A 23,242-nucleotide genomic window follows, 5' to 3' on the forward strand; every position below is an offset into this window, starting at 1 on the left:
CTGTTTTTAACATTGCTCCCAACATCAACCAAGATCTTAAACTTAACTAATAATCAAGTAATTGGAGCAAGCTGCTCTAAATTATTTCAACTCAGAAACAAATTGTTTTTTTATAAACTCTTGAAAGAAAATCAAGGGTTCTTTTTGTTATTTTTATTTTAATTAAAGAATTCTCCAACCATCCATCGCCACCCAGATAACTCATTTCAAATATACCTCTAATGTTTTTTAAGCCAGAACAGCATGGGGTAGTAGAAGTCACGATAACTACAGCGGTCAGGAAACCTGGATCCTATATGTAAATCACTTACCCTTAAAGTCCTGCTTTATTTCCAGGGAAGCCCACTTCGAATGACTGACTGCCACAGAGATGTAAAGGCCCCTCTTCCTTGCCCTCACCCCCCAACTTGGGACAACTCTGGAGGTTAGCTTTAGAGCTTTTTGTAGGGTCAGCTGAGGCCTCCACTGAGACTACATCACAGCTCGACATTGCCCTCTGTTTTATCCTGCTTCCTTCTTTTCCCTTTCAGTGATGTCCACTCTAAGAGCACTTCCTGATAAACCTTCTGCATACTCATCTCTATCTCAGAGTCTGATTCCCAAGGAACTTCACTTCTGACACTTCTGATTCTTAAGTTCTAGTTCTAATACTATCTGCAGACGAGTTCAAATATGGCTGGTATGTCAAATGTCTGGTATCGTGTATCATTAAAAATGCATTTTATGGAATTAACCATATGATCCAGCAATCCCACTCCTGGGCATATATCCGGACAAAACTGTAATTCAAAAAGATACATGCACCCCTATGTGCATAGCAGCACTATTCACAATAGCCAAGACATGGAAACAACCTAAATGTCCACTGACAGAGGAATGGATAAATAAGATGTGGTACATATATACAAAGGAATACTACTCAGCCATAAAAAAGAATGAAATAATGCCATTGGCAGCAACATGGATGCAACTAGAGATTGTCATACTAAGTGAAGTAAGTCAGGCAGAGAAAGACAAATACCATATGATACCACTTATCTGTGGAATCTAAAATATGACACAAATGAACCTATCTACAAAACAGAAACAGACTCACAGACATAGAGATCAAACTTGTGGTTTCCAAGGGGGAGGGGAGGAGGGGGAGGGATAGACTTGGAGTTTGGGGTTAGTAGATGCAAACTATTACACACAGAATGGATAGACAACAAGGAAAAAACTAGCACAGAGGGAAAAAAGAAAAAATGTATTTTAAAATTCAGTATTTCATATCCGATTCCGTTCTCCTCCCCCTGCCCCCAGTCCCCACTCAGGCTCTCCCTCTAGACCATGCAAGCTGCCAGGCTGGTTGGACTTGAGGTACAAAGGTGGCAGAAATGGCCCAGACACTGTCACCAGGAAGCAGCCTCTCTCCCACATGACGAGGTTCTGAAGGACAGCTCCACGGAGGCTCTATTACAACCACCTCCAGTTCTATTCACTCAGCCTACTGCTCTCTCCCCCAGATCTGCTTGTCCTCCTGGCTTGGCCGCTTCTGTCCTTTGATATCAGCATTATCTTTCTCATCCCTCTGAGACTACATCATTTTCTCACTTCCCTCGGCTTGACGTGTCACCATCCCATCCATTTCCCAATGCCGTTAATTCTATCTCCAGAATGGACGCTGCAAGGGCCCACTTCTCTCCATCTCCACTGCTCCAGCTCTGGTCCAAGCCCCATACTCTCACCTGGACGACTGCTCCAGCCTCCAGCCTCATCTCTTGCTGCTTTCTCTCTTGCTCCCCTCCAGCCCAGTCTCCACAAAGCAGCCAAGTAAACTCTTAAAACCCTAAATCAGACCTCGCTACCTCCGCCCGCTTAAAACTCATGAATCGATTCTTGTTGCCCTGAGGTAAAATCCAAACTCCTTAACCTGGCCTAAGACCCTTCATCATCCAACCGCTGCCTACCTCCACAGCTTCATCCCATGCCTACACCTTTATAAGCAGGCTCCTTATTAACCCTTTTCAGAATATTCTAAGTATGCTGTTTGTTTTCTGTTTGGAACCTGATTGACTTAGCTAAAAGATATGTACATAAACATATTAAATAATACTATGTCCTTTTTAATACTATGTCCTTTTTAATAGGTGCGTGCATGTAAAAGTAAAATCACAGGAAAAGGTCTGGAAAGATACCCACCAAACTGTTAATAGGAATTACTTTTGAGCATGGGGAGGGCTGATCCAAGGGAACTGTAGCTTTATCTTCAATAGCTTAAATTTAAAAAGGAGAATTTATTTGACAGCCTTATTTTTTTAAAGTACCTTAAATCAAGAAAGGTTTCATTTGATTTTGTCCTTTTTTGTATGAATGTTATATTTGCATTGCAAATGGGACTCTTTCTCAGTTCATGTAGTTAGTTAATTCATATAATAAATGCATGTAAAATGAGAAAAATAAATAAAAAATAGAAAAAAGAATTTATTCAGATTCTACGTATGTAATGGAAAGTTAAGCTTAAAAATAAAAACAGGAAATGAGGATATTGGACTAGAGGAATGGCTTTCAATCGATTTTGGCTGCGACCCCACATTAAAAAATATATTTTCCATTGTGACCCACTACATCTGTATAGATCTATTGGGGCTGGCCAAAAAGTTCGTTCGGGCACGGTGTTCCGGAAGAAGGCGAACAAACTTTTTGGCCAACCGAAGATTTATACAGATACAAACTGAGACAAAAGTTTGATGAAGCAACACTTACTCTTACCATGAACAATACATTCTGCTATTTTCTTTTGTAATCTATTTTATTTTTAAAGCTGTCCTAACCCACTGAATTGATATTATGACTCACTGTTGGGTTGCAGCCCATATTGTCAAACACCGGACTAGATGCTCCCTAGTCCTACAGTCCTATGATTCCTTATCTTCATGAGAATTGCCCCCTGCCTTGGCCTTCCCACCCCCTGGAATTCCCTTACTATTTATTTTCTCTTTTGCTCGGCACAAAATTGTCGCTATCTGCATGTCCTTTATTCATTTGAGTGTCTTGCTGGCTCTGCAGTGAGAGGGAAATCATGTTTTAGAGCAGGAACATGATGATTGAAAATCACACATAATAGTGTGTCTGAAAATGCTAAGTGTGATGGAAATGGCGTGTGTGTGTCTTTGTATTTCAAGGGCGTGAAGAACACTCAGTCGATGTTTCTAGATGCTGCTGACCCATGGATTTCAACTAGGTCCCGTGTCTGGCCTCCTTTGAACGCTGTTGGGTGTTCCTGCCATCAGCACTCAATTCTGCCACCACCCCATGCGGCTCCTGAGAGGAGGCCGTACATACTTTTATGAATCTTCAACCAAATTATAAATATTCAACCCAAGGACAAAATGTTGTTTTTCAGTTCTGAACAAGGCTTTACCATGGCAAACAAATACCCCTTGGTTCATTCCAAAAGCATTGAAAAACCAAAGATTAAGAAGAGAAACAAATAGGGCAGACCAGAGAAGTGTATTGCAAAGACCTTTCAGAAAACAGGAATCTCTGAGGTAAATCATTCATGGGGGACAGAAAAGATTTGTTCACCAAAGGGATACAGGAGAATGAAAAGAAATTTCTACCCCAAAGTGCTGGATTTTCTCATTGCTCTTAGCTGAATTTGCATATTTGTCTATATTTGCATGTTGTTTTCCAGTGACTGTGATCCCTGACCACTGTAATTAGGTAAATACCAATTTGGTTCTGTTTTGGTTTGTTTTGTTTCTGAAACAGAGGAAAGGAAAGTGTCACTGCTTTGTTTTATAAGACTACTGTTATATCCAGTTTTGCTGGAAATATCAGGTAATAGATTTGACTGGAAATATTTTCATTCTTGGATTTCTTTTTGTTTGTTCTGGGGTTTTGTTTTTTTTTTTTTTTTTTTGAGATTTGCTGTGAAGTTTTTGCAGTCTCTTTGACACAGAAACAAGATGAAATGAAGGCCATTCAAATCCAGTGTCAAGGTTACAAACTGCAGCCTGGGACAGGGAGTAAAAAAAAAAAAATTACATGCTGCCCATCCCTGCACTTGCGGCTTCCTAGGGGCCTTGTCATCATCTCCACTCGGCTTGTCTTCTCTTTTGGGGAGACTTGAGGCCAGCTTAGATCATCAGCTCCCAGGCTAGGAACTGACACTTTTCATGGGAGAAGTACAGCCCAGTGTCTAAATTGGCACTTAGTGGGTGGCCTTTGATGAAGGTGAAAATGGGCTGCTCCAGAGATTCTGATGTTTAAAAAACTCTTTAATGATTCCCCACTGCCTTCAAGATCAAGTACAAAGGGCTAAACCCATCCTCCAAGGCTCCGTCTGTTGAGGCTTCTGCCTACCTCTCCAGCTTCTTCCCACCACTTTGTGCCCCAAACTCTTACCTGCCTCTATCCATCCTCCACAGATCAGACAAGGTGACCTTTTTCAGCCGCTAATACCCTCCGAAGAATTTGCATTACATTGAGAATAAAACCCGGCCTCCTTAGCACATGCTACGAGTCCCTCCATGATCTGGCCCCTGCCTACCTGGTTTCCTTCCATCTCCCCCCTTTCACCACATCTCAGCCAAACTGCCCTCCTTCCTGTTCCTTGAACACAGCTCTTCCTCATATGGCGGGCTTTGCGACTGCTATTCCCTCAGCCAGGGATGCTCTTCCAGGCTTTTCTTTCTCATCCTCTAAGTCTTTGCTAGCTCCCCGACCAGCCAGCCCAGATGCATCTCCCCAGTCATTCCCTGTTCTAGCGCTGTTTTTTATTTCATTCTCTGAAGTGATCACGTTTGTTTGTCTCCCCCTAGAATTTGAGCACCTCAAGGGCAGGGAGTATGTCTGTCTTGTTCACCAGCATATTCCGCGTGTCTAGACTTGTGGGCCTGACATCAAATAGGTGTCAATAAAAATCAGTGAGTGAGTGAGTGAATAGAGCCCGTGGTTTTCAAACTTGAGTGAGCATCAGAACCAGCTGGAGGCTTGTCAAAACTCAGATTGCTGGGCTACCCTGGTGGCGCAGTGGTTGAGAATCTGCCTGCCAATGCAGGGGACACGGGTTCGAGCCCTGGTCTGGGAAGATCCCACATGCCGCGAAGCAACTAGCCCCATGAGCCACAACTACTGAGCCTGCGCGTCTGGAGCCTGTGCTCCGCAACAAGAGAGGCTGCGATAGTGAGAGCCCTGTGCACTGTGATGAAGAGTGGCCCCTGCTTGCCGCAACTAGAGAAAGCCTCGCACAGAAACGAAGACCCAACACAGCCCAAAATAAATAAATAAAATTAAAAAAAAAAAAAGGCAAAATTCCTTTAAAAAAAAAATAAACTCAGATTGCTGGCCCTATCCTCAGCGTTCCTGATTTTGTAGGTCTGAGGTGAGGCCCAAGAATTTGCCTTTTCCCAGGTTCCCAGGTGAAATTGAACTTGCTGGTCCACAGACCATACTTTGAGAAATGCTGGTACCAGCCCCAGCCAAATGCTTGAGTTCTAGGCTTACGTATGTTTGATATCTCCAGGCCTTTGCTCCCTGTCTTTGCTTTCTAGCTTCCTTTATTCCTTGGGCAAGCCTTCACCTCTGCTTCCAGACCCAGGATGAGCATCACTTCTTCCAGGAGGCCTTCTCCAGTCCTTGGTGCCCAAGTCTACATCCTCCAGTACCTGGTGCAAAAGCTGTCCTTACCTCGTCACAGTGCATTGAGTTACCCCTGCATGTGGTCTTCCCACACCACCAATCCTCCAGGGGCCTTAGTCATGTCTGTGCTCCACTGGGAGCTCAGGGGGGCTCCCCATGCACTTCACGAGGGCATATGATGCCTCTGAAAATGAAGTCAGACCTGACCTCTGTGCAGCTCTAGATTTGCAGCTCTCTCTCAGGCTGAATGCTTTACCCCAAGCCTTCTTCCTCTCGCTCTTTCCTCTGACCAAACTCAACCCTTTCTAACAGTGGCTTCTCCCTTTTGCCTCCAGCGTTTAATTTCTCAGCCTGTGCGCAAACCTAAACTGTTCCATTTATTTGGTCAGCTGTAATATAATGTCTTAACTGTGGAGAGGGCCAGGTTGCTTCCTTGACACAGAGCAATGCTAAAATTGGTTCTAGGGCAAAAAAAAAAAAAAAGAGAGAGGGAGAGAGAGAGACATTTCTTAATAGCTTGTGCAATTCCAATTTTATCTTCCTAAATGCTGTTCTTTGACGTTAGACGTTATCCCCATTTTTGCAAATAATTTTGAGAAACCTCAGTGCTGTCCTCTTGCCTACTATAAAGTCAATTGGAGGGCAGAAGAGTTGGGGATTCCTAGAGGCCCGTCTGCTGGAAGGTTTCAGACTCAGGAGGTCTGTGGGTCTGAGGCATGCTCGTGCTTTGGGAGAAACTCACCTTGCCATGGTGTTGGAGCTGCACCCAGCCTCCGTAACCGAATCTCTGTGGGGGAGAGGAAACACAGTTAGACTGAAAGGTCAAAGCAGAGAGGACTGCAATAAAGGCGCATCCCTGGGACAGAGCATCCCAAGCTCTATCCTTTCAAGCAACACTTTCCCATTTTTCCCCATGCTCATGATCACTTATTCAACATTTATATTCAAATCAATGTTTTTCCTGAAATGTATTTATTCAGGAAGAAAATTCTCTATCATAGAAGTGCTAGTTTTACCTTTTCTCCTAATGCAGGTTGTAATTTTTAAATAAGGATGCACATTAAAAAATATTTGTGTACCACCTAAAATCCTTTCCAGGCCACTAGGAGTACAGACCATAGGGACCACTCTTTAGGAAATACCATCTTAGAACATTAACCCTGTTCTTCAGACTGTGGTTTGCAATCTGTGAGTAGATCATGAAATCAGTTTAGTGGTTAATGACCCAGATGTTCTAAAAACATGAAATAGTACGTGTAATAGATAAGGCTGGTGTCCTACCCATATTCCTTCCCTGTAGTGCATCTGTGCACACCAGCCCTCCTTCAACTAAAAGCACTTGCATTTCTTTAACAAGATTTTCCCTTTTGCCATTGGCGCCAACTTTGATTAGGCCCTTCTAGAAGATCAGAAGTACCAGGAAATTAGTGGTGCTAATTTCCACCCCCCAAATCCCTCAGTCAACGACTGAGGGCATTTGTATATAAACTGCACACACTGGTTTCCTCACCTCCGCGGGCAGGATGTCTTTGAGGTGAGGCACACATTCTACATTTTCACTGGCTGCCTTGTTTTCCCTGTCTCATTTCCCCACTCTACTGGTGTTTCCTGGCATCACCTCCAGAGTAAACTGTTCGCATTTGAATCCGTATCTCAGGGTCTGCTTCTTGGAAAACCCAAGTTAAGATAGTAAAGCAATGGAATGGAATGGAATGAAATAGGATAGGATAGGATAGCATAGGATAGCATAGCATAGAACAAATATATTAGAATGGCTTCTGTGTAGTATTAGTTTCATGAAACTGTTGTTTCCATTATAGATATAAATGTTTGTACCTAGTCACAGTATGAAATATATTTCTTCTTGGGGGTCATGAATAAAAATATTTGAAAGATTCTGCCTGTGAACATAGGCATATATGACTCATGTAACTATAGCTTTTAAAATCTCATTCTGTTCATTCATTCATTCATTTGTCAAACCCTCATGGAGTCCCACCATGACCAGCCTTTCTAGGGCAGAGAAAATAGAAGTGAAGGACAGTTGCAGCCTGTGTGGAGCACAGTCTTGAGAGGGCGAGGCCGGGGTGGGTGGGTAATTGAAGAGCCTTACCATGTGTGAGGCATGCTGTGATAGAGTGACATACAGGTTCCCCGGGAGGAGTGGGGGAGGGTACTGACACACAACATGGGCCAGGCGGTGTCATGGGAGGGAGGCTGGAAAGGTAATCTGGGGTCAGATTGGAGAGGTGCTTCCAGTGTTCAGCATTTCCACGCTCCAGAGCAATGGCTCTCAAAGTGTGAAGTTAGGAGGAGGGCGTGGAGGCCAGAGACCACAGTGTAAAGGGCTCATGGACAGCTCTTGTCAGCAACAATGGGTAGAGGTAGTGAAGCTAAATATTGCGCAACTCCTCGCTTGTTGTGGTTGGATGAGACCAGGTGACCGTGGCTTGGCTCTCATGTCACAGTACAGGGACGTTGTCTTGAGGAGGCCAGGTTTTGGCAGATCCCTCTTCCTGGCTTCCCTCTCACCTGCAGACTCAGAGGGGAGGTCTGGGCCTGCAGCACAGGGGTGTTTGTGTGTCTCTATGTCTGTCCCTGCATTCTGCCCCAGTAGACTTAAGATTTGGTCAGTTCTTTACCAGCCTTGTTCTACCTGGGCAGAAGGTCTGTTCTTGAATTCCAGCTCCAAATTGTCACATTAGCTCTGGAAGTCCACCTGTCTCCTCCCAGGTGACACTGGAGGACCTGGCTTAGTAGGCTGGTCACGCAAGGGAACCTGTCCATCAGGGACCCCAGTTTCTCCTCCCAGCACCCAATTTCTCCTACGTCGGTGCCCTCCCACCCCTTCATGCATTCAGTACCCTTGTGCTTTTCCCCTCTCTTCTCCTGGATAAAGCTGCCCAGTGTGCATGTCGGGGGAAGGGGTGGAATGGCCTCAATCAGTTACACTTTAGAGTAAACCGAAATGCTCTCTCGAACCAGAAATTTACCATTGAAATCTTACTTTACTGTAAAAGGAAAGGTTTATTTCCTTCTTTCCTTCCTTCCTCTGTTCCTTCCTTCCTCACTTTCTTTCTTTCTTTTTCTTAATTCTCTGTGGAATGTTAACCCATAAGTTAGCTGGTGAGAGAAGTATTGCCCTGGGGAAGGGCAGAGAGGCAGGGAGGGGCAGAACGGAAGGATCTGGTCACACACAACAGTCCGCCTACAAGATACTTTCTTGGAGTAACTTAACATCTTGAAGCCGCTGTTTTCTTATGTGTGAAATGAGGCTCACCGCAGTCGCGGTGACATAAGGTTTTATGGGAATTGACTGAAACAATTCGGACAAAGCTATGGACACCAGACCTGGCTTACAGAAAGGGCTTCATCGATGCTAACCATGATAATGGTGGTGACAGTGGTGGGAGCAGAGGCGGTGGTGGCAGTAGTGGTGATGATGATGGTGATGACGGTGGTAGGGATGGCGGTGATAGTAATGGCAGTGGTGGAAGCTATGACATGGTAGTGGTGATAGTTGCGGTAGTACGTTTGGTGACAGTGGTGGTGCCAATGATGGTGATGGTAGTGGTGGCAGGCAGTAATGGCAGTGGGGGTGGCATGGCGGTGACGGCCTTTTCCATCCTGAGGTCGTGAAATAAGGTGGACGCTGGGAGCAGACACTAAGGAGTGCTGTGAAGGAAGAAGCCCTTTGTCACTCTGTGTTCCTCCGTTCCCTGTCTTGGAAAGCACTTGGAACGCTTTGGAATACCTTGTACTTGCCCTGAGCCTTTACAAAGACCTAACCTATTTGGGGCAACTTTATTCTCCTCCAAATCTGGCCTCCACACAATACCCAGGCTCTCATCCTAGGTTGAACCAAGCCTGGGGTCTGAAATTTTTGACCCTTGGAGTAGTTTTTGCCAGAGCATATGCCAGGAGGCATTTACCATCTGAAAATGTTTGACAGTGACCAGTGTCCCATAGACAGTTATGGGCATGACAAATAAAAAAACATATTAAAAATTCAAGGGAGGGCTTCCCTGGTGGCACAGTGGTTGAGAGTCCGCCTGCCGATGCAGGGGACGCGGGTTCGTGCCCTGGTCCGGGAAGATCCCACATGCCGCGGAGTGGCTGGACTCGTGAGACATGGCCGCTGAGCCTGCGTGTCCGGAGCCTGTGCTCCGCAGCGGGAGAGGCCATAACAGTGAGGCCTGCGTACCACAAAAAAAGGAAAAAAAAAAAACCGTTAAAAATTCAAGGGAATTCAGTTCTATCTACAAGAGTTGTGTTTCTGAAATGGGTATATGTGAATCAGAGGTTGATGAGCTGAATGACATTTTTAATGTCTTGGGGACCTCACACTCATGAGGTGAATAATGAACCCCCTGGGTGATGAAACCAGATATCTGTTTCCTCAGAGGAGTTGTTTAAAAGTCAAGTTATGTCTGGGGTTTTGTCTCCTAAAACCTTACAGCGATCAAGTGCAATTAAATCATCACTAATGAAAGAAGATGTAAATATATAATTTTTTTCCTAAAGGCTGGAATTTTGGGACCCCATTTAAAGTTAGAAGAATCTTTGCAAACCCTACTCTCAGACACCTAGTAGGTGGGCAATGAAGTCTTGCTGAAGGAAAAAGCTGAAACCTTATTAGCATCCTTGTTGTTATGAATAATCCCATTGTGGATCAATCTGAAACAACTTTCACCCTGGTTTCTTGGGCCAGAGTGTGGGTCCTGATTCATCAGGAACAATGTAATCAAGTGCACCCTGAATCTACTCTCTTTCTACCTCAGGTAGATTTCCCCCCCTAAGGATATTAACTCTAACTCTGACTACAATCATTATTAGCAAGTGAAAATGAAAAAAATTCTCAAATCCCAGTCCTTTGTAATCATTAGTTAATCACCAACCCAGGAGTGTTGATTCTGCTTTTCTATTTCTTCACTGCCTAAGGAGGTCAAGGATTTTGAAGTGTGTCTATTAATATTTAACAAGAAAAGGCAGGTTTGAAAAGAGATATCTGTTCTTCCAAAGGGGCTTCATCTTCCAAAATAAAACTAGGACTGGCTTATTCTTCTCATTTTTTTTTATTGGGAAGTTTGAGAAAATGGTGAGAGAAGATCGGAGATTGATGTTTTGAAATAATATTTTACCTCCCAAGAAACGATTTGAAGACAAAGGAAATTCTGCTAGAAGTATTGAACTCTGTGAACACCAAGGACTGTCTGCTGTCCACTAATGTCACTTTAATACTCTGATCATATAGACTGGAAATAAGGAAAGAGAGAGAGAGAGAAGGAACCCAGCACCATTTAGATGTATTTTTATTTATCTCCCTCCTCCCAGTTTGAAAACACAAACTGTTTTCTGCACATTGTTTCATCACTGACTTGCCTGCAGTCCAACGGAAACTTCCAGCGCATAGCAGATCACATTGCTTGACCTGTTGTGAGGAAGCCCTCAGTGGGTTTACATGAGTGTGGAGAGTTGGGGAGCGGGCTGGTGTCTAGCAGAGGGAAGCAGGGACATCCCCCCCATGATGTGCTCCTGGGTAGCTCTTGGAAGGTAGGTGTGGGTGTAGAGCTATGGAGGGGCCACCATAGCCCCACGAAGCTTTGGGATTCTAGGCTCGTTTCTGAGGCTCAGGGGCCACCTTTGTCCAGCAGGGCTAATGATAGAAATCCTATCTGAAAGTCACAAGATTTTATGTGAATCAAATTACATGTATATATTGCTCTCTGGAAGTGTAAGAGTATTATGATTGTTATTACCACCATCAGCATCATCATAATCATCAAGTATATCAGTTATCGAAACAGAAACAGACTCACAGACATAGAGAAGAGGCTTGTGGTTGCCAAGGGGGAGGAGAGGCAGGGAAGGGAAGGATTGGGAGTATGGGATTAGCAGAGGCAAACTATTATATATAGGGTGGTTAAGCAAGGTCCTACTGTATGGCACAAGGAACTATATTCAGTATCCTGTGACAAACCATAATGGAAAAGAACATGAGAAAGAATATATATATATTATATGTATATATACTCAGTTATATACATATAACTGAGTCACTTTGCTGTACAGAAGAAATTAACACAGCATTGTAAATCAACTATACTTCAATAGAATTTTTTTTAAAAAGTATATCAGTTATCTGCTTGCAGGGTGTGAGACTGCTTGATAAAAGCCTGGTTTATGGGTACAAAATGCCCCTCCCCTCTTTTCAGGAATAATTAGAAGATAGGAGGGCATAACTAGAAGATAGGAGGGCATAACTAGAAGATAGGAAGGCATAGCTAGAAGATAGGAAGGCATAACTAGAAGATAGGAAGGCATAACTAGAAGATAGGGAGGCATAACTAGAAGATAGGAGGGCATAACTAGAAGATAGGAAGGCATAACTAGAAGATAAGAAGGCATAACATAAAGAGCCAGCAGAACTTGTGCATGGGGCATCTCCAGGGCACACAGCTGTGGCTATAGCCTCCCCATGCTCTGCATCCCTGAGCTTCCGGAGCAGTTTTGTTTTTTGTTTTTTGGAGCAGTTTTAACAATGCCTTCAGGGCCCTGCATTAGGTGGGACGGCTAGAAATTGTCAGCTCTTGGTGACCAGTTCTCAGCTCAAAGTGGAGGCAGGCTTGGGAGGTAGGGTTATGGCACAGGATGCTAGGTAGAATGTTTTGGGTATTCATCACTAACATTGTGAAGTGGTGTCTACACTTTAATAAAATATGATGAGGATGACAGCATTCAGAGCAGCAAGTTCCCATGTAGGCACTTAGGCTCCTTTTGGAGGGGTTAGTTTGATAGGGTTAGTTCTTACCATGAACTATAATAGGAAAACCCTTCAAAGATGGTTTAGCCTCACTTGTATTTTCTGATCTACAATGTCCACTGTCCATCTTACCTAAAATGCCAGTGGACAAAGAAACACTTAAGATGACCATTCTTCCAGGAGACAAATATGAGAAGAAAATCATTTCATCTACCTACACAATGAAACAGTGAACCACATTTTAATTAGAGTTTGGGTTCATTCATTTTTCCTCACTTGGGATAGAAAAGATGAAACACTTTGAGTAGTGTATAAGTACTAGAGAAGGCTGAAGATTAGGTAAAATCTGATACTTAGCCCGAACAAAACTCAAACCAACTTTAAATTTCTTTCATTTTCCCCACCTTCCTGTTTTAGTGTTCATTTAAAAGTTCTTAATGAGGGCTTCCCTGGTGGCGCAGTGGTTGGGGGTCTGCCTGCTGATGCAGGGGACACGGGTTCGTGCCCCGGTCCGGGAGGATCCCACATGCCGCACAGCGGCTGGGCCCGTGGGCCATGGCCGCTGAGCCTGCGCGTCCGGAGCCTGTGCTCCGCAGCGGGAGAGGCCACAGCAGTGAGAGGCCCGCGGACCGCAAAAAAAAAAAAAAAAAAGAAAAAAGTTCTTAATGACAATCTTTTGAGAAACACAGAGAAGAGTCTTGAGAGACATTCATTGTGCAAACGTTTCATGTCATTTCCTCTAGGTTTTTTTTTTTGATGTTCCTACTCTGTACTTCATAACAAGGATTTACAGCTTAAAGAACATCAAAAAGGAATGGTTTCAGACAGTGTCTTAAAATAGACTAAAAAAAATTCCACAGAGCTATCATTTGGTGCTTCTGAAACTTATTTGAAACATTTTAGAAAGGAGATATGTTTTAGAAGTAATGAGAACCTATCACATTCTGTTTTTTAATAGTCTCTTACTTGAAACTGTAATTGTCACCTATCTCCCCAGAAGCTGAATATGTGACTTAAATGGAAGTAAACCTGCTTGACTTACATTGTCCAGAAGTTTTAAAGAGTGCTTCATTTGAGGGGAAAAGGGATTTTGAGAGAACACTTACTTCTTTTTATCAACGTTCTTTCAAAATAAATATGAAGTCATTAAAAAAACTAGGGAATCAGAATAACTTAATAACTACCAAATAACTTAAAATCACTCCTAAAGCAGAGAAACTTAACATCTAACTCCCAAAAGAAGACATCATTCTATAGTAGAGGCATTGAGAAATGTTGGAGAAGTTCTAGAAATAATTCAGCAAATTAATCACCATTACCTTCTTTAGATCTGGCCATTCTTTTGGTAGAATATGACTGTGGATGTCAATTTTCATCTCCACGGGATCAGAGGAGCTGCATGTAAAGAAAGAAGTTTTGATATGAAGAGGTCTTCATGAAAACAATGCAGTTAATTGATTTACTTCGTCCTTAACAGCTGCCTTCAGGCACCACTCAGTATGCCTGCTTAGCCGGTGTAGATCCATTGGAGCTGCCTTCTTAAAGTCCACAGTTCTGTTTATCTGTCCACTTGGCTTTGGGTCAACAACTCTTTGGTAATCAGGACTCCGGGCACAAAATTAAAAAAAAAACAAAACTGTACTAAACCCCATGAGGTCAAATGTACTGCAGACTGCTTTTGAGTTACAGCAGGTCAAAAATGGACTAATCTTTGTTTTTGAATATTTTAATTTTTATCAAGATATACATAGTTAAAAATCAAATATCAGAAGACTTTTAAAGAAAATAATAGATCCCTGACTCATCTGTTCTTATTCTTGGTTTCATTCCCCAGAAGAAACCAATTGTAATGCTTTTTGCTTTTTGTATGGTAGTTACCTCTAGGTCTTTAAACAATACTTAGCAATTGGCTTGTTCATGAAAATCTAGCATGTTGAAACGTGTGGAGGAAGTTTCATCTTGACTTTTAAATCATAGAAAGAACCCATACTTGGTATATGTTATTTCCTCCATTGCCTTTTCTTTCATTTGTTCATTCATGCATTTGACAAACTTTTATTGAGAACTACTGTGTGCTGAGAATGTAAGGTTGAGTGAGAGATAAAATGATACGTACATTGTTATAGGTATTTGTACAGAGTGTAAGTGTAGGGAGAAGTAGAGGGTTGTCAGAGCAGTTTGGGGAGGGCTTCCACTGGAGCATGAAGGGAGGCTTATGGTCATGCTTCCAAAGAGAGCCGGGAGCAAAGTAGCCCTTTATTGTTCTGTGTTTGTCCTTTCCTATTCCTGGAAAGCTTAAAATGTTCAGGGGACCTAAGGACCCTGGCAAAACCTTGAACCTGCTTTGGAATGCTTCCATCAGCTCAGTCTCCACAATGAAGGGACTAGGTAGTTTAAAAAAAACAGCCTTCCTACTAGGCTATTCAACTAGAATCTGGATACATTTTAACAAACATTCTTTTCAACTAGATTCTGGATAAATTATAACAAACATATGTTTAAATGCTTGCTCAGCTTGAAAGAAAATATAGGAAATCCTCAAGATCATTTTTGTAAAAAGTTCAATGAGCTTAAGCAAATAAATGAGCCTTAAAATAACATGGAGGCACATGCCAGTACTCAGGGTAGGCGTAAGCAGTTTTAAAGCACTTTCTATGGGCTAGGCACTGTTCCAAGCATTTTACTCAAATCAATTCATTTATTCTTGATAACATTCCTATAAGAGGAACTATTACCAATATCCATTTGATAGGAGAGGAAACTGAAGCGCAGAGAAGTTAGGTAACTTGTCCATAGTCACACAATAGTGAGTGTGTGAGTAAATAAGCCAGAATTTGAACCCAGGTAATGTGGATTCAGAACCCTGGAGCTTTGAAAATTAATATCCTAGAGGGAAGTGGGAGATCATACCATAGGCTTGTATGAAGTTGAGACTCCTTCATTAATGAATTGGAAGAGACACTTGCATGGAGATGGGAGGGGATTGAGCATATATAAGAGTATATAAGGGTGTCACAAAGTACAAAGGATAGATTAAGAAAGTCTAAAAGGAGTCTAATTGGAGTGCTAAAAGAGGAGAGAGAAGTTGGAGGAGAGATATTCCAAGAGATAATAGCTAGGAATCAAAACCTATATCTACAAGGATTAAGAAAAAGAACTCCCTTTCTAGAAACTTTCCAGTGAAACTACAGAACACCAATAATAAAGATCCTATAAACTGCTAGAGAGAAAAAGAGAATGCCTTCAAAACTCAGCAATTAGACTGACGGCCAACTTCTCACAGCAATGATGGTAGCCGTAGGACAATAGAATAATATGTTCAAAAAGCTAATAGTCAGCCTGGAACTGTATACCTTGTAAAATTTTATTTTAACAGTGAAGAAGAAGTAAAGAAATTTTCAGATAAAAACTGAGTTTCCTACCAACAGAACTCACTTAAGGAATTTCTAATGATATACTCCAGAAAGGAGCAAAAATGACCCCAGGAAAAAATTGTCTGAGATGTAAAATGAGTGGGGAGTAAAGAAACTGGTAATCTTATAAGTACATTTAAATAATATTTTTAATAATAATAATGATGATGATGATGATACCTATTCTACAGAGTTAACGCACTAGCAAAAGGTTGTCCAGCTATATTCTTTTTTTTTTTTTTAACGAATTTATTTATTTATTTTTGTCTGAGCTGGGTCTTTGTTGCTGTGCTCGGGCTTTCTTTAGTTGCAGTGAGTGGGGGCTACTCTTTGTTGCGGCACACAAAGGGCTTCTCATTGCTGTGCCTTCTCTTGTTGCAGAGCACAGGCTCTAGGCGCCGCAGGCTTCAGTAGTTGTGGCACGCAGGCTTCAGTAGTTGTGGCTCGCAGGCTCTAAAGCACAGACTCAGTAGTTGTGGTGCACGGGCTTAGTTGCTCCGCGGCATGTGGGATCTTCCCAGACCAGGGCTCGAACCCGTGTCCCCGGCATTGGCAGGTGGATTCTTAACCAATGTGCCACCAGGGAAGCCCTGTCCAGCTATATTCTTGGTTTTTCTCTCCAAAGCATGCCCTCCTAACAGTGAATCTCCTAATTTTAACATCTTTTGCAATCTTGATAAGCTGATAATTTCCTAAATCATCAAGTCCTGGTTCCTTTTCTCTTACCAGTTTTTTGATCTTTTTCCTCTTGCATTTGACTATAAACAGCAAGAAAGAGCCAGGATGAACCTTTAACATTTTGCTTAGAAATCTCCTCAGCTAAATATCCAATTTCATCACTTAGAAGCTCTGATTTCCACACAACTGCAGGACACACAATTGAGCTACGTTTTCCATCACTGTATAACAAGGATCCCCTTTCCTCTACTTTCTAGACTGTCCCTCATTTCCTTCTGAGCCCTCACCATTAGTGCCTTTAACATCCATATTTCTACCAATGATCTATTTATGATGATTTAGGTATTCCCTAAGACAGTATAAGCTTTCTCTACCATGCTCCTTAATTCCCTCTGAGCTTTCACTGGCAGAATCTTTTAACATCTGTATTTCTACTGACTGCCTGTTCAAGGAAATCTAGGATTTTTCTATCATGCACCTCAAAGTTCTTCTAACCTCTGCCCACTGCCCAATTCCAAAGCCACTTTCATATTTTTATGTGTTTCTTACAGTAGCACCCCACTTTCAGAGGCCAAAATCTGCACTGGTTTCCAATTGCTGCTGTCACAAGTCTTAGTGGTTTAAGCCAACACAAATTTATTCATTTATAGTTCTGGAAGTCAGAAGTCTAAAATGGGTCAGCAGGGCAGTGTTCCTAAAGAAGGCTCTAGAACAGAATTGGTTTCCTTGCCTTTTCTAGCTTCTAGATACTGTGTGCATCCTTGGCTCACGACCCCATCCTCCATCTTCAAAGCCAGCAGTTAGCATCTTATAGTCCTTTTCTCTGCTTCTGCCATCACATCACCTTTTTTTGACTCTAACCCTCCCATCTCCCTCTTCTAAGGACTCATGTAATCACAATGGGACCACCCAGATGACCCAGGATAATTTCCCCATCCCAGGAGCTTTAATATAATCACATTTTCAAAGTGCTTTTTCCCATGTAAGGTGGCATTTTCACAGGTTCTGGGGGTCTTCGAGTAGGGACATTATTCAGCCTACCACAATTAGGCATGGTAAAAATTTCCAAAGTAACTACTAAAAGATTACATATAGAGTATGTAACTTCCAATCCAGTTAAGTGGAAGATGGAATAAAGAAAAAAAAAAATCAATTCAGGGACTACCTTGGTGGTGCAGTGGTTAAGAATCCGCCTGCCAATGCAGGGGGCATGGGTTCAATCCCTGGTCCGGGAAGATCCCACATGCCCCGGAGCAACTAAGCCCGCGAGCCACAACTCTTGAGCTTGTGCACCACAACTCTGAAGCCCGCGTGCCCTAGAGCCTGCACGTTGCAACTACTGAGCCCACACACTGCAACTACTGAAGCCTGCATGCCTAGAGCCCATGCTCCATAGCATGAGAAGCCACCGCAATGAGAAGCCCACGTACCACAACGAAGAGTAGCCCCCACTTGCCACAACTAGAGAAAGCCCGCACACAGCAACGAAGACCCAATGCAGCAAAAAAAAATACCAAACCCCCCCCCCAAAAAAAATCAATTCAGAGGAAGGCAATAAAGGAAAAAAGAAACATAGAAAAGATAGGCAAATAGCACAAAATGAAATGGCAGAAATAACAACATCCAACCATGTGTTGTTTATAGGAAATGTGTTTAAACTATAAGTATACAGAAAGTTTGAAAGTAAAAAGGTAAGAGGAATTAAAAGAAGCAAATCCTAACCAAAGGAAGGCTATGATAGCTGTTTATCGTAAACAGGGTAATTCAAATAAAAGAGACTATAAAACAAAGAGCATTATTAGAGCAAAAGAGGACCACTATATAATAATAAAAGGTTCAACTGATTAAAAAGCCATAGTAATTCTAAATTGGTATAACTAATGGCCTCAAAATGTAAAATGCACACACACACATACATATTTGACAAATCTTTCAACATAGGTCTCTCAATTATTGATAGGTCAGTCAAATAAAAATTATCTGCAGGGAGCTCCAGAGGAGGGCCCCAGTGCTAGGGAACCACCAGAGAATGCCAAAACCATTCCACAAGAGAAAGAGATCCTTTTAAGCCCCAGCCTGCCCACAGAGCTGTAAGCCATTTTACTACATGGTCGGTCAGGTAACAATTTGCCTATAACCCTAACATTTAATCTCTCTCCTTGCTTCGACTCTGCCAATCAAAGAGATCAGTCTTAAGGAGAAGCAGAAATGCCAGTTGGGGAAGGAGAAGAAAGGACCATGTGCCCACCTTTAGGAAGAGAAATCGTACCTTTCAATGAGAATTGAAGAGATTATTATTATATTGTACTAGACATTTTCACTTTTTTACCTATGGATGGGTTTGCAATTTAAAGTGACTTTAGGAAGTTTTACTACCTAGAAGGGAGTGGAAATGTCATGGAGACTGTCTAGGTTTTCATCCAGAAGAAGCAGAAAGACTACCTTCACCAAGCAGCATTGAAAGGAAAGTAGGAGATTTAAAATGTTGCACATGCAACTATATCCAATGAGTCCTGCGTCTTCAGTGTACGTGTAACAGAAGAAGAGAACAATGCTCTTACTTCTGCTTATAAAGACAGGCAAACTTTTTGGCTAAATGTGCAGAAGGTCACAGGGTCCTCATGTGCAAAAGATAATACTCTTTCAGTTCCTACCATAACACTAAGGAAAGTGACAGCAAAAAGGAAAATTGTATAAGATCTCATCTCCACATTTAAGAAAATGAGTTATAAATCAGATGAGCTTTATACTGGCATTTCTTTGTGGAAAAAGGCAAAAGATCTTTAAATTATTCAGTAGTTGTATAAAAATAAAATATGGTTTAGACCAAGTCTGAGTAGCTCCTTTCTCCTGGCCCCAAGCTGACGGCTAGGAATCAGCTCAAATACCAAGGTTCAGCTCCTGACTCTACTGATCATTAGTCGGATGGCATTGGGAGAGTTACTTAGTCTCTCTGTAAAATAGGGATGATAATAGAACTGATTTCATAGAGCTGTTCTACGTATTAACTTGAATAATATAAAACTATCAGCAATGAATTAGATGATGACACATAATCCAGTTATTTCTTAGTCCGCCATACGCAGACTGGCAGGAAGCCTGATGGTGGATTATATAAGAACCCTGGGTTTATGTGATGCAGGACTGTGTGGTTGGGACATCCCCTCTGCAGTGGTCACCATGATTGTGTTTCTTCTTGTCCAGGCCTGTGATCCACTTGAAGGTAGGCAGCTCCATGGGTAGAAAGGACGTCTCCTGGAGCCTCCCATTCCAAATTGGAATTCTTCTTTCCTCCAGTACCTGCTGCTCTTCTTGTGTTTTCTCTATCAGTGAATGACACTCTATCCAAACCAAACTTCTCCCTCTCTGCCTCTCCTTCCCTTCCTCACAATCATTAAAGCATCAGGTTTTTTTTTATTCTAACCTGATTGCGTCTCCCAACCCAGTTCCCTCCTCTGTAGTCTCACTTTTAGGCCCTCATCATGTCTCTCCAGGATTGTTTACTCGCCCACTAATGGTCTCTGACTCCAGTCTTGGCCCACTGTAATCCATCCGCAGGACACTTGGCCTTCCAGCTTAATGCTTTTCATGGTTTCTCACTGCTAAGTACAAGCATGCATGGTAAACAAGGCCCCGTATGTCCTTTTCTACCTCTTCTGTCCCTGTGCTCTGTGCCCTGGCCACACGGAACGCTTTATTCCTCCCCAAAGGGAATGCATTCCCCTTTTTGTCTTTATTTATGGCATCTTTGACCTCTAAGGTCTGAAATGACCTTTCCCTGTTCTTCTTTCTAACAAATGTACACCTATCCATCACTGAACATTTTGGGCTTAAACATCACTCCTCTATAAGCCTCTCCTGACTACTCCCATCTCTAAATGGTAAAGGGGGACTACCCACTCCTGGAAGGCTTAGTTGAAGGAATGAGTGAGTAGGAATGACCCTGATAAAGCTGTGAATGATTTCAAGTTCATCTTCAAAGATAACAGAATCCCTTTCTGCTATCTTTTATCCAGCCTCTAGCTTTTGGCACCCAGAGACCTCTTTACCTATTTTTCTTCCTTATCAATACTTGCTATTTGAAGAGGAGCTAGTTTTAGTCTTCTGCAGTTGAGTTTGAATTTGTCTACATTGGGGAACTGTTGAATTAATGAATTTTTGAGAAAATACCATAGGGCCAGGAACCATGTTTGTCTTGTCTGTTAAAACCCCCGTGAAAGGCAAATGAGTAGGTACTTGTGATGATTAATTTTATGTATCAAGTTGGCCACAGTGCCCAGATATTTGGTTGAACACTATTTTAGATGTTTCTGTAAAAGTTTTATAAGTTTTTTTGGATGGAATTAACATTTGAATCAGTAGTCTTTGAGTAAAGCAGCTTACCCTCTGTAATGTGGGTGGACACTTCTAACCATTTGCAGGCCTTAATATAAAAAGAGTGATGGCCCTGGATGAGGAGGAAATTCCACCAGCGGATGGCCTTCAAACTTGAACTTGAAGCACCAACTCTTCCCTGGGTCTCTAAACTGTTGGCCTACCTTGCAGATTTTGGATTTGCCAGCCTCCACAATCACGTGAACTAATTCCTTAAAACTATAAATGTTTCATAAATATTTGATGAACTAATTCATCAATTAGCAAATACGAATTAGCAAATATGAATAGGTGGATAAAATGTATTTTTCTGGAACATTTCTCTCTAAGCCTCATGTGGAATTGTTATGGGAAGGGTTTCAGCTTTTATTCAATATCATGCAGCAACAGGTGTCATTCCCAGTATTTCTGTGAAGTCTCTGGCACTTTTTATATTTGGAAAATTAGGTGTTCAAGGGTAAAAACAGAAGCCAGCTCTTGGATTTTTAGGGTTTTTTCAAATTGAAGTATAGTTGATTTACAATGTTGTGTTAATTTCTGCTGTACAACAAAGTGATTCAGTTTTATATATGTGTATATAATTATATACACATTCTTTTTTAAAATATTTTTTCCATTATGGTAGGTAGGCACGCCAGTCGTGAGGGGGCCTTGGGGTGAGGGATGAGTCAGCAGGCACCTGTCTGTGTTGATGATGGAAGGAAGATGTTTCAATATACACCAACATGGACAGTGACCCAAACCAGATACCACTGAAACTGAGTTCCCCTGCTGAGTTTATGATTAATCTCTCTATCCAAAACTTTATTCCCCTGCTTATCCTGCCCCTGTTCCCCTCAGGACTGAAGAGTATCAAAGAAAAGGGGACCCTCTGGTCTGCTCTCAGTTACAAAAGCCCCTCGGTGTCCCCTTTTACTTGTTTGTAGAAAAAGACTTTAGTTTCCTAGGCCCTCCCTGAGTTCCAAAGAGCAGACTCAAGCAGTTACTAGTTAGGGAAGTGAGGAAAGGCAGAAACAAAGGTAAGGCAGTCAAGCAAGAAAAGTAATGATAGATTAAACAGTAGTTGATCAATAAAACCGAGTCCTAGTTCCTTCTCAAGGGATATACATAACAATTTGATGTATATCTTGAGTTGTTCTACAGGAACTATGACCCCCACCCAAGTGGTGGATGGTGATTACATGCTGACCACAAGCACATAGAACCCATACTGGTTGGAACCAGAAAGTTGATGATTTAAACATCACGCTGTTACCTCACCACCAACCAATCAGAAGAAAGTCAACTCTTGCCCCTAATTTTGCCTTTAAAAACTCTTCCCTGAAAGCCATCAGGGAGTTCAGGTCTTTTGAGCATTAGCTGCCCATTCTCCTTGCTTGGTGCCCTGCAGTAAATGCTGTACTTTACTTTAGCACAACCCGGTGTCAGTAGATTGGCTTTGCTGTATGGCAGGTGAGCAGACCCAAGTTCAGTTTGGTAATAACCACCTCTGCCTGCTAATGCCTTGGGCTCCACAAGACAGTAAGGAGCGTCTGGGGTAATGGTTTAGAGCACAGACTATAGCATAAATTTACGGACTTTATTTCCCTGAGCAAATTACTTAATTCTCTATGTACTCATCTCCCCATATGTAAAACAGGGGAATAATAAAACCTACCTTGGGGGAATTCCCTGGCGGTTCAGTGGTTAGGACTCTGCACTTTCACTCACGGGGTCCAGGTTCAATCCCTGCTTGGGGAACTAAGAACTCACTGCCTGGGCTTGGCCATAAAAAAAAAACAAAAACAAAAACAAAAGCAACCCAAAACCTACCTTGGTCTGTTTTAAGGATCAAATGAGATAAGACATGGAAGGCATATAAAATTATGCCTAGCACAATGTAAGCAGTATATAAGGGTTAGTCATTGTTTTTCATGTTATTGTCAACACATAAGCCCTCCAGAATTCAGACAAAACCTCAAGGAAAATGTGTGGGTAAGGGAAAACCTGAAATAACTGTGATTAAGTTTCTGCCATCTGATGACATAAGGATTTGTATTAACAGTTGAGAGAGATTATTGAAAAGTAGAGAAACTTACATTTTGCATGCATTTATACAATGGCACACTGGAAATTTTTGCAAGCTCCACTTGGAATTCCAGGTGTTATTATATGGGCAGGGAAGTTTTTGGGTGGAAGTTGGGGTTGATAATTCCACGATATATAGGCCATATTATCAATGGATGTGAGCCACCTGAGGAAGCCTGGAGCAGTGGAGACCAAAGTTTAGGTGGAGGGTTAGCTAAGGGGGGACAGGAAGTGATGAAGACCAGAGTACAGGTAGAGGGTTAGCTTTGGAGAGGAGTGATCACCTGTCTTTTTGAGGGTGAAGGGAGAGATGAAGTGATAC

At 42.2% G+C, this 23,242-nt stretch overlaps 1 protein-coding gene and 1 long non-coding RNA gene across 2 annotated transcripts in view; one reads left to right on the forward strand and one right to left on the reverse strand.

Moving 5' to 3' along the window:
* Positions 1-13,764, reverse strand: part of ACMSD (aminocarboxymuconate semialdehyde decarboxylase) — a 62,591-nt gene extending 48,827 nt beyond the window's left edge. Inside the window, exons 1-2 of the mRNA XM_022569594.2 lie at positions 13,708-13,764; positions 6,368-6,412 (exon numbers count right to left, since the gene is read on the reverse strand). Coding sequence (XP_022425302.1) covers positions 6,368-6,412; positions 13,708-13,764 — 102 coding nt within the window. The remainder of the gene's footprint in view (positions 1-6,367; positions 6,413-13,707) is intronic.
* The window catches only part of LOC111172705 (uncharacterized), a 162,347-nt gene that overhangs the window by 80,723 nt on the left and 58,382 nt on the right, over positions 1-23,242 (forward strand). The gene's annotated exons all lie outside the window — the stretch shown is intronic.

Source organism: Delphinapterus leucas, chromosome 8 (assembly GCF_059928025.1).
Source record: "Delphinapterus leucas isolate spDelLeu-1000000601 "Yukka" chromosome 8, BTC_Dleu_Yukka2, whole genome shotgun sequence".
Classification (NCBI taxonomy): domain Eukaryota; kingdom Metazoa; phylum Chordata; class Mammalia; order Artiodactyla; family Monodontidae; genus Delphinapterus; species Delphinapterus leucas.